The 12246-nt window shown below is 40.1% G+C and overlaps 1 protein-coding gene across 2 annotated transcripts in view; it reads right to left on the bottom strand.

The window, feature by feature from the left end:
- The window catches only part of LOC127626798 (voltage-dependent T-type calcium channel subunit alpha-1G-like), a 204726-nt gene that overhangs the window by 173206 nt on the left and 19274 nt on the right, over positions 1 to 12246 (bottom strand). For both annotated transcript variants that reach the window (XM_052102848.1, XM_052102849.1), the window contains exon 2: positions 10335 to 10468. In XM_052102848.1, the coding sequence (XP_051958808.1) occupies positions 10335 to 10468 (134 nt within the window). The remainder of the gene's footprint in view (positions 1 to 10334; positions 10469 to 12246) is intronic.

Genomic DNA, 12246 nt, shown 5'->3' with positions numbered 1-12246 from the left:
TGATTTAAAATGTCCCAGATATCAAATCTATCTGATGATTCATAGTTTGTATTCTAGTAGGCCTATCTAGTAAGGTTTAGGGTTTAGTGCCTCACTGCTTCATTCATCAGATGTGCATTTGCAATGCAAATTTTTTCACAAATTCTGTGAGTAGATGTGTGTAGAGCAGAGGAGGGCGGGGCCGGGCTGGAACAACGCTCGCCCGGACCCCAATCAGCCTGATGGGGCGTGTGAGGGTTAAAGGCGGCCGGTGACGACAGTTCGAGAGAGAGAGAATTACGGGCACACTATGTTTTTGTGTGTATCTTTTTATTTAATTAAATACTACTTATATTGTTCCCCTCCTGTCTCCTCCCAGGTCGAGGAAAAATTGATGTTTTCTAACACCGGACCTGACCTTATCAATAACATCTGGTTAACTTTCTAATTTGCGTCACTGTTCTGTAAACTTCATCATCATATTATTTCTATTTTTCATCCTCTGCTGGGTGGGCTATTTTTAAATGTTTTGAGCATTGGGGTTGTGAAGACTTCTAAAGAGGTTAGACTGAGCATGTTCTGGTGGCAGTTTCTTAGACACTGTAATTGTCAGCTTTTTGAAATGAGTGATGGCAATTATGTTGAAGGGCTGAGCTACTCTCAGAGCTGTTGCCTTGACCACAGGAAACTGACAGCTGTCTACATGAAAAAGCATAAATTCCAGTTAGAACAACCCACAGGGAACATAAATTATAAAAAATAAAAAAATTCTCCATAAGTCATCCTATTGCCAAAATGGGATAGAAAGATCATTCTTATCCTAAAAGTGAAGTGAATTTTTAAAACCCACTGATACATATTTTCTTTATGAATATATTATTATTATTATTATTATTATTATTATTATTATTATTATTATTGTTATTATTATTATTAGTAGTAGTAGTAGTAGTAGTCATAGTAGTAGCAGTATAATTTTGATAGTTCAGTAATACATTAGTCAATCTTGGCTCTCAAGTTTGCTTGCAGGGTTAACCTAAATGTGAGTAGAGATTGTGTGCTAGAAAAGAGGGTGAGTTGAGGGGTCTTTTAAGTAAAAGAACTGCAATGCTTTCAGAAAGCCTGCCAGAGCTTTCAGTCCCTTTCATCTGCCTGCAAATCCCAATCGTAGAGAGAAGAGAAGAGAAGAGGTTTAACATATCTTTTTTAAATACAATTCTCCTTCAATGCATCATTGTCCATTAAAGAAAATAAATAATTCCTCATTCATATCACATTACCTCTTAACCTTTTAGAAATAACATTTAAAAAAAAAAAAAAATTAATTAAAGTTCTCCATCATATATACACTTAATTACTTAAAGTAATTAAGTCTACTACCAAGTCATAATAAGCGATCTCATTTTGTAATCTATTTGCAATTAACCCCTTCAACATTCTCTCTGGATCCACTCCAGTTAGACCCAGAAATTAGTTTTTCTGGACTTTCGAAATTGCAAATTTTGCTATACCCATAACATAGTTCAGGAGACACAAAATTGTCTTGTTTGACATTCTATACTTTATACCTCCTATAAAAGTACATTCAGAAAACGTTTCACCATATCCTCTGAACCATTCAGTCAAAACTCTAAAAAGCTCCTCCAATCATTTACAATTCAAAAATAAGAGTTCCACAGTTGCAGAACCCACACTCCCCACTTACTGCTGGATTAAGGTGAGCAACATATAGGTTGTAGCTATTGCCCTGTGAATTAGTCTCCACTGCAAATCTGCAGTTCGCTGCTCTATTGGAAACTTATACAGGGACCTCCACTGATCTCTCAAGGGGAAAGTTGGCCCAAAGCACCTTGTCCACCTCAATGGCTGCTGTTCCTTCAGTGTCTCTTTATGAACAGTCTTGACACATAGGTTATAGAATACCTTTTTAGACATTTCCTCAATTTTAGACAATCCTCTATATGATGATCTTCCAACATACTGTTGTTATAAGTAGAACAAATTAACAGGAATAACATCAGTCTCTTCCTTCAGATCTTTTCTTTGGATAACTTCTCTATAAAAACCCGGAAAAATGAAGTATTTCTTCTAAAAACCGCATGGCGAGACGTGGAGATCGCAGTCCTGTCAAGTACATTATATCCTCCACTGACTTCCAGCCATCTGGATTGACCAAATCCTTCAGCTTTGTGCAGTTTCTTCTCAACATATTCTCCTGTACACTCCTAGATGACATCAGTATACCATGAACCACTGGATTATGAAAGTGGTTCCTCAATCACCCAGTTTCTCTGTCACATTCCTTATTGATAGGCCCAGCGGAGGGGTCTTTTGTCTCCTTAGGTGTGAATTACAATCCATATTCATGATAGTACACGTCTCCTCGCATATGACCTTTCTAACATTAAAAGTGTCTTACAAAAGTTAAAGTACTATATTGTTTTGTATGAATGAGTGATCAGGATGGTTTTCACATCTTTTGTAGCAAAAATTCTAGGCTACAAGATCCAGTTCTCAAAAGTCCCGTGGACAAATGTTTAGTATGTGTTATATGGCCTTATTTCAATAAGTTAAAAATGTAGTTTTTTCAAAATCCATGCATAAACGTTATTTTCTCAAAAATACAAACATGTACACACATGTTGCTCACATATTATTGTAGCCCAGTTTGTGCTGAATACAGTTGTGGAAGGGCAGAGGGCGGGGCCGGATCATGATCATACATACCGGGACCCTTATCAGGCTAATTAAGAGGGATGGGGGGGCGGGGCCACTAAGGTGACTTTCTCCTCGTCCTCCTTGACCTTGCACAGCACCTGTGCAAGAAGGCTCACTGGGGGGAATGCGTACTTGTGCAGCCCCGTGGGCCAGCTGTGTGCCAGTGCTTCTGCCTCGAGGGGAGCCTCTGTTCGTGCATACCAGAGCAGGCAGTGGGAGGTTTCTCGGGAGGCACACAGGTCTACCTGGGCCTTGCCGAATCGTTCACAGATCAGCTGGACCAACTGGGGGTGAAGCCTCCACTCTCCACTGGGCAAGCGTTGTCGTGACAGCGCGTCCGCTATCACATTGAGGTTGCCGGGGATGTGAGTGGCACCTGAGTCGCTGTTGGCTCCAAAGGAGGAGACGTCGGGCGGGTCGTGACATGTGGTGGGAGCGCACTCCGCCTTGGCGATTTATGTTCGCTACCACTGCAGTGCTGTCTGACCTGACTAGGATATGTTTGTCCCGAACTTAGGGGAGAAACTTCCTCAGGGCAAAGAAAACAGTCAGAAACTCTAGGCAGTTGATGTGACAGCACAGCAGGGCCCTTTTCCAATGGCCCGCAGCTGCGTGCCCGTTGCACACAGCGCCCCAACCCGATTTGGAGGCGTCGGTCGTGACCAGGACGCGTCGGGACACCTGCTGCAAGGGTACTCCTGCCCGTAAAAAGCAGAGGTCTGTCCATAGTTTAAGTGTCTGGTGGCAGGCGGTGGTGATCATCACACGGTGTGTGCTGCGGCTCCATGCTCATCTCGGGACTCGAGTCTGAAGCCAATGCTGAAGTGGTCTCATATGCATCAACTCCAGTGGCGCGACCGCCGTGGAGGATGCCATATACCCCAAGAGCCTTTGGAAAATTTTTAAAGGGACCATTGCACCTGGCTTGAAGGAAGCTAGGAATTTCAGCACCGACTGCGCATGCCCATTGGAGAGGTGTGTGGTCATTGAGACTGAGTCTAACTCCATGCCGAGAAAAGAGATGCTCTGAACCGGCTTGCTCTTTTCCCAGTTGACCTGAAGCCCCAAACGGCTGAGGTGCCTGAGCACCTGGTCTCTGTGCGCGCATAGTAACTCTCAAAAGGATGAGCCAGTCGTCGAGATAGTTGAGTAAGTCCAAGATCGGTCGTAAGCCACCACCTTTCTTGGGTACAACGAAGTAAGGGCTATAGAAACCCTTCTTCATTTCGGTTGGAGGGACAGGCTCTATCACGTCTTTGAGTAAAAGAGTAGCGATTTCCGTGAGCAGGGAATTGACATGTTCGCCGTGTACTGTGGTAAAGCGGACGCCCGTGAAGAGGGGTGGGGCCTGGCAAACTGAATTGCGTAACTGAGTCGAATGGTCCGGCCCAGCCAGCGTGACTGGTTTGGCAGTGAAAGCCACGCCTCCAAACTCCATGCTAGGGGCACCAAGGGGACGAGTATTTTGGACGTGCCCGGCGGGGCTTCGTAGCAGGGTGGAGCAGGTGATGTGGCGTCGGGAGGCAAGGGTGCGTCCCGAGGCTTTAGTGCTGAGAAAGAACTCAAAGCACTTACCTTGCTCCGCGCGCCCGGCAGGGGGTGGGTTCGTGACTGAGGAGGAGGTCCGATGTTGGCGTACCTTGGACTCGTCGGAAATGGCCGGCCCGGGGAACAGTCGTGGGGCTGAGGGCGGAGGTACCAAGTTCAGGATGCCAGGACTGTTAAGATCTGGAAGCAAAGTGCCGTGAGAATGGCATTTGCAGGCCAGGTGACCCAGAAACAAAGGAAATAGCTCTATCACCCTGCTAGGGGGTGCGGCAAATGAAAAAACATAAGATTCTCCTCCCGGCCCTCCACCGGGGGACGGGGCGGTCTTACCACCTCCAGAGCTAACGTCTTGGGCCGGGAAAGCATGTCGGTCATCTGCGCGTCGGCCTCAGCCTGGGCATGCTGGCCTGAAAGCGGCAGCCCAGGGGAGTACCCTGCATCAGAAGCCGCGCTCTCCGATGCAGCAGCGAGCTCATCCACTTCGAGCTCGAGAGGATAGGCAGACTGGTTGTGAGGCGAGCCGAAGTTACCTCGAGGACGGACGGGAGTCAACAAGTGTGCCGGGGGGCTGGTGGTCCGAGCGGGTGTACCCGGCGGAGATGCACCCGCTGCCATCCCCAGATCGCCTCCAGCGCCAGCCGCATCGTCCTCAATCCCGTGGGAAGAAGGAGCAATGCGGGGGGCGGCTGGAGTGGCTTGTTTTCTGTTGAAAGCAAGCCGCGACCTCAACGTTGCCATGGTCATGCTCTTGCAGTGAGCATGAACCATCCACAAACGCAGCCTTGGTGTGATCGCTGCCCAGACACACAAGACAACGCCTGTGGCCATCTGTAGCGGAGAGCACTCTACCGCATCCAGGAACAACACAGGGGCGGAAAGGCATCTTTATAAAGACGCATCCTGAAAAGGACGTTCAACGGCGCTGTATTTTGCTCTTTTAGAGGAATTTACTCTTTTAAATAAAATCACTCTTTTAGGATAACTCTTTCAAGTTGTTTGCGCTGTCGAAGCATCCAGGGGCAAAATGCACAGCCGTGCAAGGAGGAGAAAAGCTGCTGTTATGTGCCGTCGAACCAACAGCATGCAGATCGTCAGAGGAATAAATAGGAATCAAAGAAAGCTCCAAAGAAATTTTCTGAATGAACTCCCGTATTTGCCCGCTTAAATGCCCGTATGTCCGGGGGCGGGGTATACAAATACTGTCTGCCAACTTCTCATTGGCCTTTTTTCATAGTTCAGAGGCATATTCGGCGCTCAAGAGAGACCCCTAGTGTCGCTTCTCCGACAAAACGTCGAGAGAGCGACAAAAGGGGAAACCCTATTATCCGCTTTTCCAATGGATTAGAAACATTTATTCAAAAATAAATGACAGAATTTGTGTTTTTTTTTCTGTCTAGGAAAAAGTTGGCACGTGAAGGATATTATCTTTTTGTGCAGCCCTTCAGTAATTGGAAACTGCATGCAAAGTAATGCCTGAAATAATAGCATATGGGTTCCTTGTCAAAGTATGCAACATTTGGTAGAGCGTTATGGAAAAAGTCATAAAACTCACTTCCATCAAGGTTATGACAAAGTATGCTAGATGAAATTCTAAAAATGCATTCATATGCAACATCTTGTTAAAATTTGTATTTAAAAGTTTTTCTTGTCATTGAATGGGGTGCATGGAAACTTTGTTTTTTAACTAAAAGAAACCTGTGAAAGACAGTAGAAACTCTGTGGGTACCAGTTGTATGTGTTTAGCTGGGTGTGTATGAAGACTCACTAAATGAGAAAAAGGCCAAGCGGGTGTCTGAAACTTATACCTTGTCTTGGTGAGGTGTATCCAGGGTCTGCATTCTCTAAAGGTATTCTTTTAAAGATTGAGAAGAAAGCAGACTAGACTCAATGTCTCTGCAGCTGAGACACAAAAAGACATACAATGCTGAGCACTGCAGCCAAGATCTTTAGATATCTATAAGCTCCTGGATCATGTAGGAAAGCAGGCTTTCACCTCAGATAGATGAGACGAGAAGATTGAGCAAAACAATGTCTGTGTGAAGGGGGTTTTGGAAATAGAACCATCCAATTAAACCACCATCACCAATTGACTCACTTGGTTAGCAGGCTAAAGTGAGTTTTATGTGTGTGATTTATCATGTAGAAATGCAAGAAGTTCTCCACAAGAAAAAAAAACACAATAAATGTTAAACTTTCAAATGAAACAAATGATTCTGTGCCTCCCAGCTCTCTGGTTTCTAATGAATTATACTTTTTTTGTTACTTTGGTCGGCACTTTTTTGGCAAAGTCAAAAAATATATTTATTAAAGGGATAAATCACACAAAAATGAAAGTACAACATAATTTCTGGTAAGTTCCCTACACAGTGGCTATTGTAAATACACAAAAGGCTTAGAATTGACCCTTTACATGACTGTGATGAAGTATATTATCTTAACTTAGCTGGGAATATTTTGTTTTTATTTAACATTATATTTTTTTTATTATTGAAGATTTATATCACTATACTTTTTGCATTGTATAACAATAGCATTATTTAAAAAAGAAAAAGAAATTATCGAATACAGTTGCTGAAGGAGTCATTTTTGCAAATCTCTCTCTCTCTAAAGATTGCAGTAATCCATTCCCTTTAATGGACCACTTGTATACTTTTTATGGTGCTTTTTTGTTCATTTTGGATCCTGACAGATCCAGTCCACATTCACTTTCATTATATGAAGAGAGTGGCCTGGATATTCTTTAAAACTTCAAATTTTGTGTTCCACAAAAGAAAGAAAGTCATATGTGTTTTAACGGCATGAAGGTAAGTATACTGTGTAATAATAGATTATTTTGGGAGAACTATTTCTTTAAGCTAATTAATAACTAAACACTTTCTAGCCTAGTCAAATGATACCACTACTGAGCCCACTACTGAGGACGTGCAAGATGATACAGACTCTCATGAATCATGAATCACTAAAGCTTTTTTGATGGTAAGCTTGTCATCTGGAAAAGAATCAAAACACCCAGAGGGAACCTGGTTTAAGCCAACATGCTGGTGGAACAAGCCAGCAGTATGTCACTCTTTTATGGTTATCTTGTGTACACACTTTGGCTGATGTCTCCTGGATATACTTCCATATGCTGGGCTAATTTCCATCTCAACAAATAATCCTTTGCAAGACACATGAGGTTAGGTCAGTGGTCATAAATCTTGCGGCAATGACTGTGCTGTCACTGGGTCGGAATTGACAAGCTTCATGGAACGAAAATGGGTGGATGTCCTTGTGTTGCTTATGAAGCATACATCATGCCAAGTTAACTCTGAGCCCAATTTATGTGTGTGTGGATATGCAAGTGTCTGCTTGACTGAGTCTATGAATGTGTGTAGGAGTTGGATAGCAGATAGCCTTATGGTTAACAAACTACAAATCTTCCATCCACTGAGACGGATGTCTTTCTACTCAGCAGAAAGTACTATTCATTTCTTAAGGTAAAACCTTTTTAATGAGGTAAACATTTATTAAAGAGTGCACCTTTAAGTCTCGATAAACATTATATTATTTACAAAATTTCCAGAGGTACACATTAACACAGCTAACAGTGTATATTCAACCCAAGTCCTTTATGTTTTATGAAGTGCTTACAAATCAGACTGCGTTAAACTGATCAGTTGTTCACACAAAAGTGCCCCACACAGCAGTGTGCCCAATTTAGAAGCTTTGCAATGTGATAGAATGAAAACACATAAAAATAAACACAAATGCATGGCCTGAAAGTAATCAAGATTATTCTGACAAATAAACACACACATAAGATGTATATGCAACTGACCATGTATGAAATGTGTCTGATTCAGAAGCACAGGGTCAAAAGGACTGGAGTAAAGAGTGATAAGAAACAGCCTTGTCTGAAGTAATTAACAGGTTTAAATAACAAATATAAATAATGTTTAAATTGATTGAAAAGTCATATTATCAATAGACAATTCAATTGTATTTGTATTGTATTTATTTCTGCAGTGTTTTTCCACAATACTTCTTGTTCCAAGCAGCTTTACAAAGAAAATAAAAAAAAACCTTTAAATCCCCAGTGAGCAAGCCAAAGGCAACAGTGGTAAAGGCAAACTCCCTAAAATGTGTAAGTAGTTGAGGAGGAAACTTGGGAGAACCATGACTCAGCTGGGGAAGCCCACCTCCTTTACACATGTTTAAACAGGAAATTAAATAAATAAATAAAATAAGTATAATAATATGTGCGCTTATTCTGTCATTTAGAGTCAAATGTAGGGAATCCATGTTTTAAAGGTTACTTAAATGTGTTGTTTTTCAAATGATCAGAGGTGGGTAGAGTAGCCAAAAACTGTACTCAAGTAAAAGTGCAATTACTCAAGTACAAATAAAAGTAATAACATAAATAATTACTTGAGTAAGAATAAGAAAGCACCCAATTAGTGAGTAAATCATTACTTTTCACAAATGTCATAATGGACATTAACTCTCCTATATTCCATTACATAATACACATTTAACATGTATTACAGAATTATTATTATTATTATTATTATTATTATTATTATTGGAAATTCTGTCATCACATCATGTTGTTACAAACATGTATGACTTTCTTTCTTCCATACAACACAATAAGGAGATATTACATTTACATTTATGCATTTGGCAGACACTTTTATCCAAAGCGACTTACAGTGCACTTATTACATGGACAATTCCCCCGGAGCAACCTGGAGTTAAGTGCCTTCCTCAAGGACACAATGGTGATGGTCGTGGGGATCAGTTATGTGCTTTAGCCCACTACACCACCATCACTCCACATATTAGACAGAATGTTTGCCTGAGTCACTATTTACTGTCAGTGTGACTGATGAATGATGATCGAGACTGTCAGTCTGTAACATTCTGTCTAACATATTTTGTGTTCCACAGAATACAGAAGGTCACACGGGTTTGGAACAACATGAGGGTTGGGAAATGATGGCAGAATGTTATATTATTGCTGAGCTATCACTTTAATGAGATAGTTTACCCCAAAATTTTAATTCTCTCATCATTTACCCTCATTCCATCCCATATATGTAAGACTTCCTTTCCTCTGCAGAACACAAATTAAGATTTTAGAAGATTAAGATTTTTTTTCAGCTCTGTACATCAGGACAATGCAAGTGAATGGGTGCCAAAATGTTGATGCTCCAAAAAGCACATAAAGGCAGCATAATCCATAAGACTCCAGTAGTTAAATCCATATCTTCAGAAGTGATATGATAGGTGTGGGTGAGAAAAAGATCAATAATTGTCATTTGTTGCTAGACATTCTTCTCTTTGCCCAGCAGGGAGTGATATGCAGAGTAGAATGTGAATCTCCAAAAACACAAGAAAAATAAAATGAAAGTGATCTGTTTCTCATCCACATCACTTCTGAAGATATTGATTTAACCACTGGAGTCTTCTGTATTACTTTTATGCTGACTTAAGTGATTTTTTGGAGCATCCAAGTGATTTTTATCTTTAAAATGTTATCACCCATTCATTTTCAAAATTCAGAAAAGATTTTAAAGTCATGTGTGGATTATTTATTTCTGTGTAGTTACAGTTTTCAGTGTCGAAAGAATTTAGATCATTACTTCTGCACAGAAATATATATATATAAACAAGATCTAGGTGGACCTCTTTAATTGTTGCTCAACATCTCACACCGGATCCCTGCTAAAAAAAAAAAAAGTCCTGTATTTAAAGATGGAATGTCCTGTATTTGGCTGGTATATAGTTGGCAACCCTACAAAGAGTTGCAGTGCCTCTAATGTTAATTCCAGGAAACTGCAACAAAACATATAACACTGTTTTTTGCGTTTGTTAAGGTCAGTTTGCAAAAATGTTGTTATGGTAATGTTCACTATGAGACTAGGTTGAGCCCTTTTCTCAAAATGAAAACTCGGGTGAAAAAAACTATGAAGATTATAGGTACCTGCTATTTAGAACTCAACTGAGAATAGAGAAGAGTGAGCAAACATGCAGACAATATGACACATGTTAAGAAAAGCCATTAAGCTCAACTCAAGTTTCATTTAATTCAGTTTAAGATGACTCACCCAGCCAATACTATGAAGAAGTCTAGTCGATTCCAGGTGTCTCCAAGGTAACACTTTTTCCCAAAGATGCCCAGTGCAACCATCTTGATTACCATCTCAATTGCAAAAAAAGCAAAGATGAAGTCATCAAAGTCCTGAAAAGAAGAAAGAAATATCCGAAGTGTTAGCAAAAACTCTAAAAGCTACATTGCCCAATACAGAGTCAGCAAAAGTGTTATTTTGATCCAACTTAAGGACAAACAACTTCTTAACCCACACTTAATTTAAAATTACTTATAAATAAATAAACCCTCCACAAGTATATGTGGATGAATATTAAATGTTCCCTTTTTCACATAATTATTTGTGTGTGTGTGTGTGTGTGTGTGTGTGTGTGTGTGTGTGTGTGTGTGTGTGTGTGTGTGTGTGTGTGTGTGTGTGTGTGGGTTGGGGGGTTTGAGGGCATTTGTTTTAGGTTACAAAATGGCAATTACAAGGGTATTATGCTATAAATGTGGTTTTTGAGGACATTTCTAGTGTCCTCATAATTAAAATTGCTTAAAAAACATATTATGTTTTTTTTTTTTTGTTTTATGTAAAAATTAAGATTTTTATTTTTTTCGTGAATCTTTAGTTTGTACAGTATAAAAATCATTACGTATATGGAGAGTCCTCATAAAGATAGCCGCACCAACATAAAAGAGCCAATGACACCTGCATAATAACTTTGAATCATTGTTCTCTTCTTGTGTAATTTTTCTTAATGGAGACTAATTATTTTTCAGTGTCTTTAGTTTGTGCTAATGGCTATGAAGGATAAAGTCTGAAGGACAACTTTGGACTCTGGAAGAAGTTACCTTTGTAGTGATCTGAGAAAAATACAACACTTCCCAACAATAACTACAAAATCTAAATTGGCAATTTTCTATTGAAAATCTTTTCTTATTTTGTCTTTGAAGCATTCTAACTGTAAATAATTAAAGTTATTGGAAATTGGCAACAATAGTGTTGCACTGGTAATGTATCCAGTATTTCGGTTAGGAATAAACAACTGGACAAATGAATCAGTTTAAAACACATTGCCTTCCAATGTGTGATGATGCAATTCTTAAAAAAAAGAAAAGAAAAGGGGAAAATAAACCTTACTTCAATTTACAGCATATTCAGTTTATGTTTGTTAAAAATGGTTTATTGTTGAATGGGTTGTTGTGGTAGACCATGGCACTAGCAATGGAGAGGTCATGGGTTTGATTCCCAGGAAACACATACAACTAACAAAAATAAAACATTGAATGTAATGCACAGGATAAAAGTGTCTACCAAATTCATTCATGTAAATTATTAGAGCTAAATGCATGAAAGACATTTGTTAGACCCCTTTTAATATGTTTTCAAAGAGATTTTTAGACTTTACAAAACCTTATGAAAGGCTCCTTTTTTCACTTCTTGAGTTAAAACCATTAGAGGGGTCCTTGAGATATCAGCAGACTCAGAGACTCTCATTCCCTCAAGGTCAGCTGTCACTGAAAAACACCTGAGCATTCTCAACCAGCAAGGACACTAGTCAAAGCTCAAGTGAGGGGAGCCCTCCAGCTAAAACACTTGCACTGGAATGTTAATTTAGCTGCAGTGAAGAGCATTTACCTTTGGGGTGTATATCATTTGTAGCCTGGCTCTAATGTATTAATGTATTGTGTTTTTTCATATAGTAGACATCTGGATTCTAGTGGAATAAAGCTCTTGCCAACTACAGACAACATATCCATAAACATTATTGCCAGGATGTGGGCAAAGGGAGAATCTGAAACATATAATTTGATATGAATTGTTTGTGGGTTGGGGGGAGGATGGGCTGCTATTCAGGCAGAAACAGATCTCAGAAGACCATGCTTTAAATGTTAACTATTTATCTGGCTTAATGTGAACATATGGT

The sequence above is a fragment of the Xyrauchen texanus genome, chromosome 33, assembly GCF_025860055.1.
Source record: "Xyrauchen texanus isolate HMW12.3.18 chromosome 33, RBS_HiC_50CHRs, whole genome shotgun sequence".
NCBI lineage: Eukaryota > Metazoa > Chordata > Actinopteri > Cypriniformes > Catostomidae > Xyrauchen > Xyrauchen texanus.
This window is presented reverse-complemented; position numbering and strand designations above follow the sequence as displayed.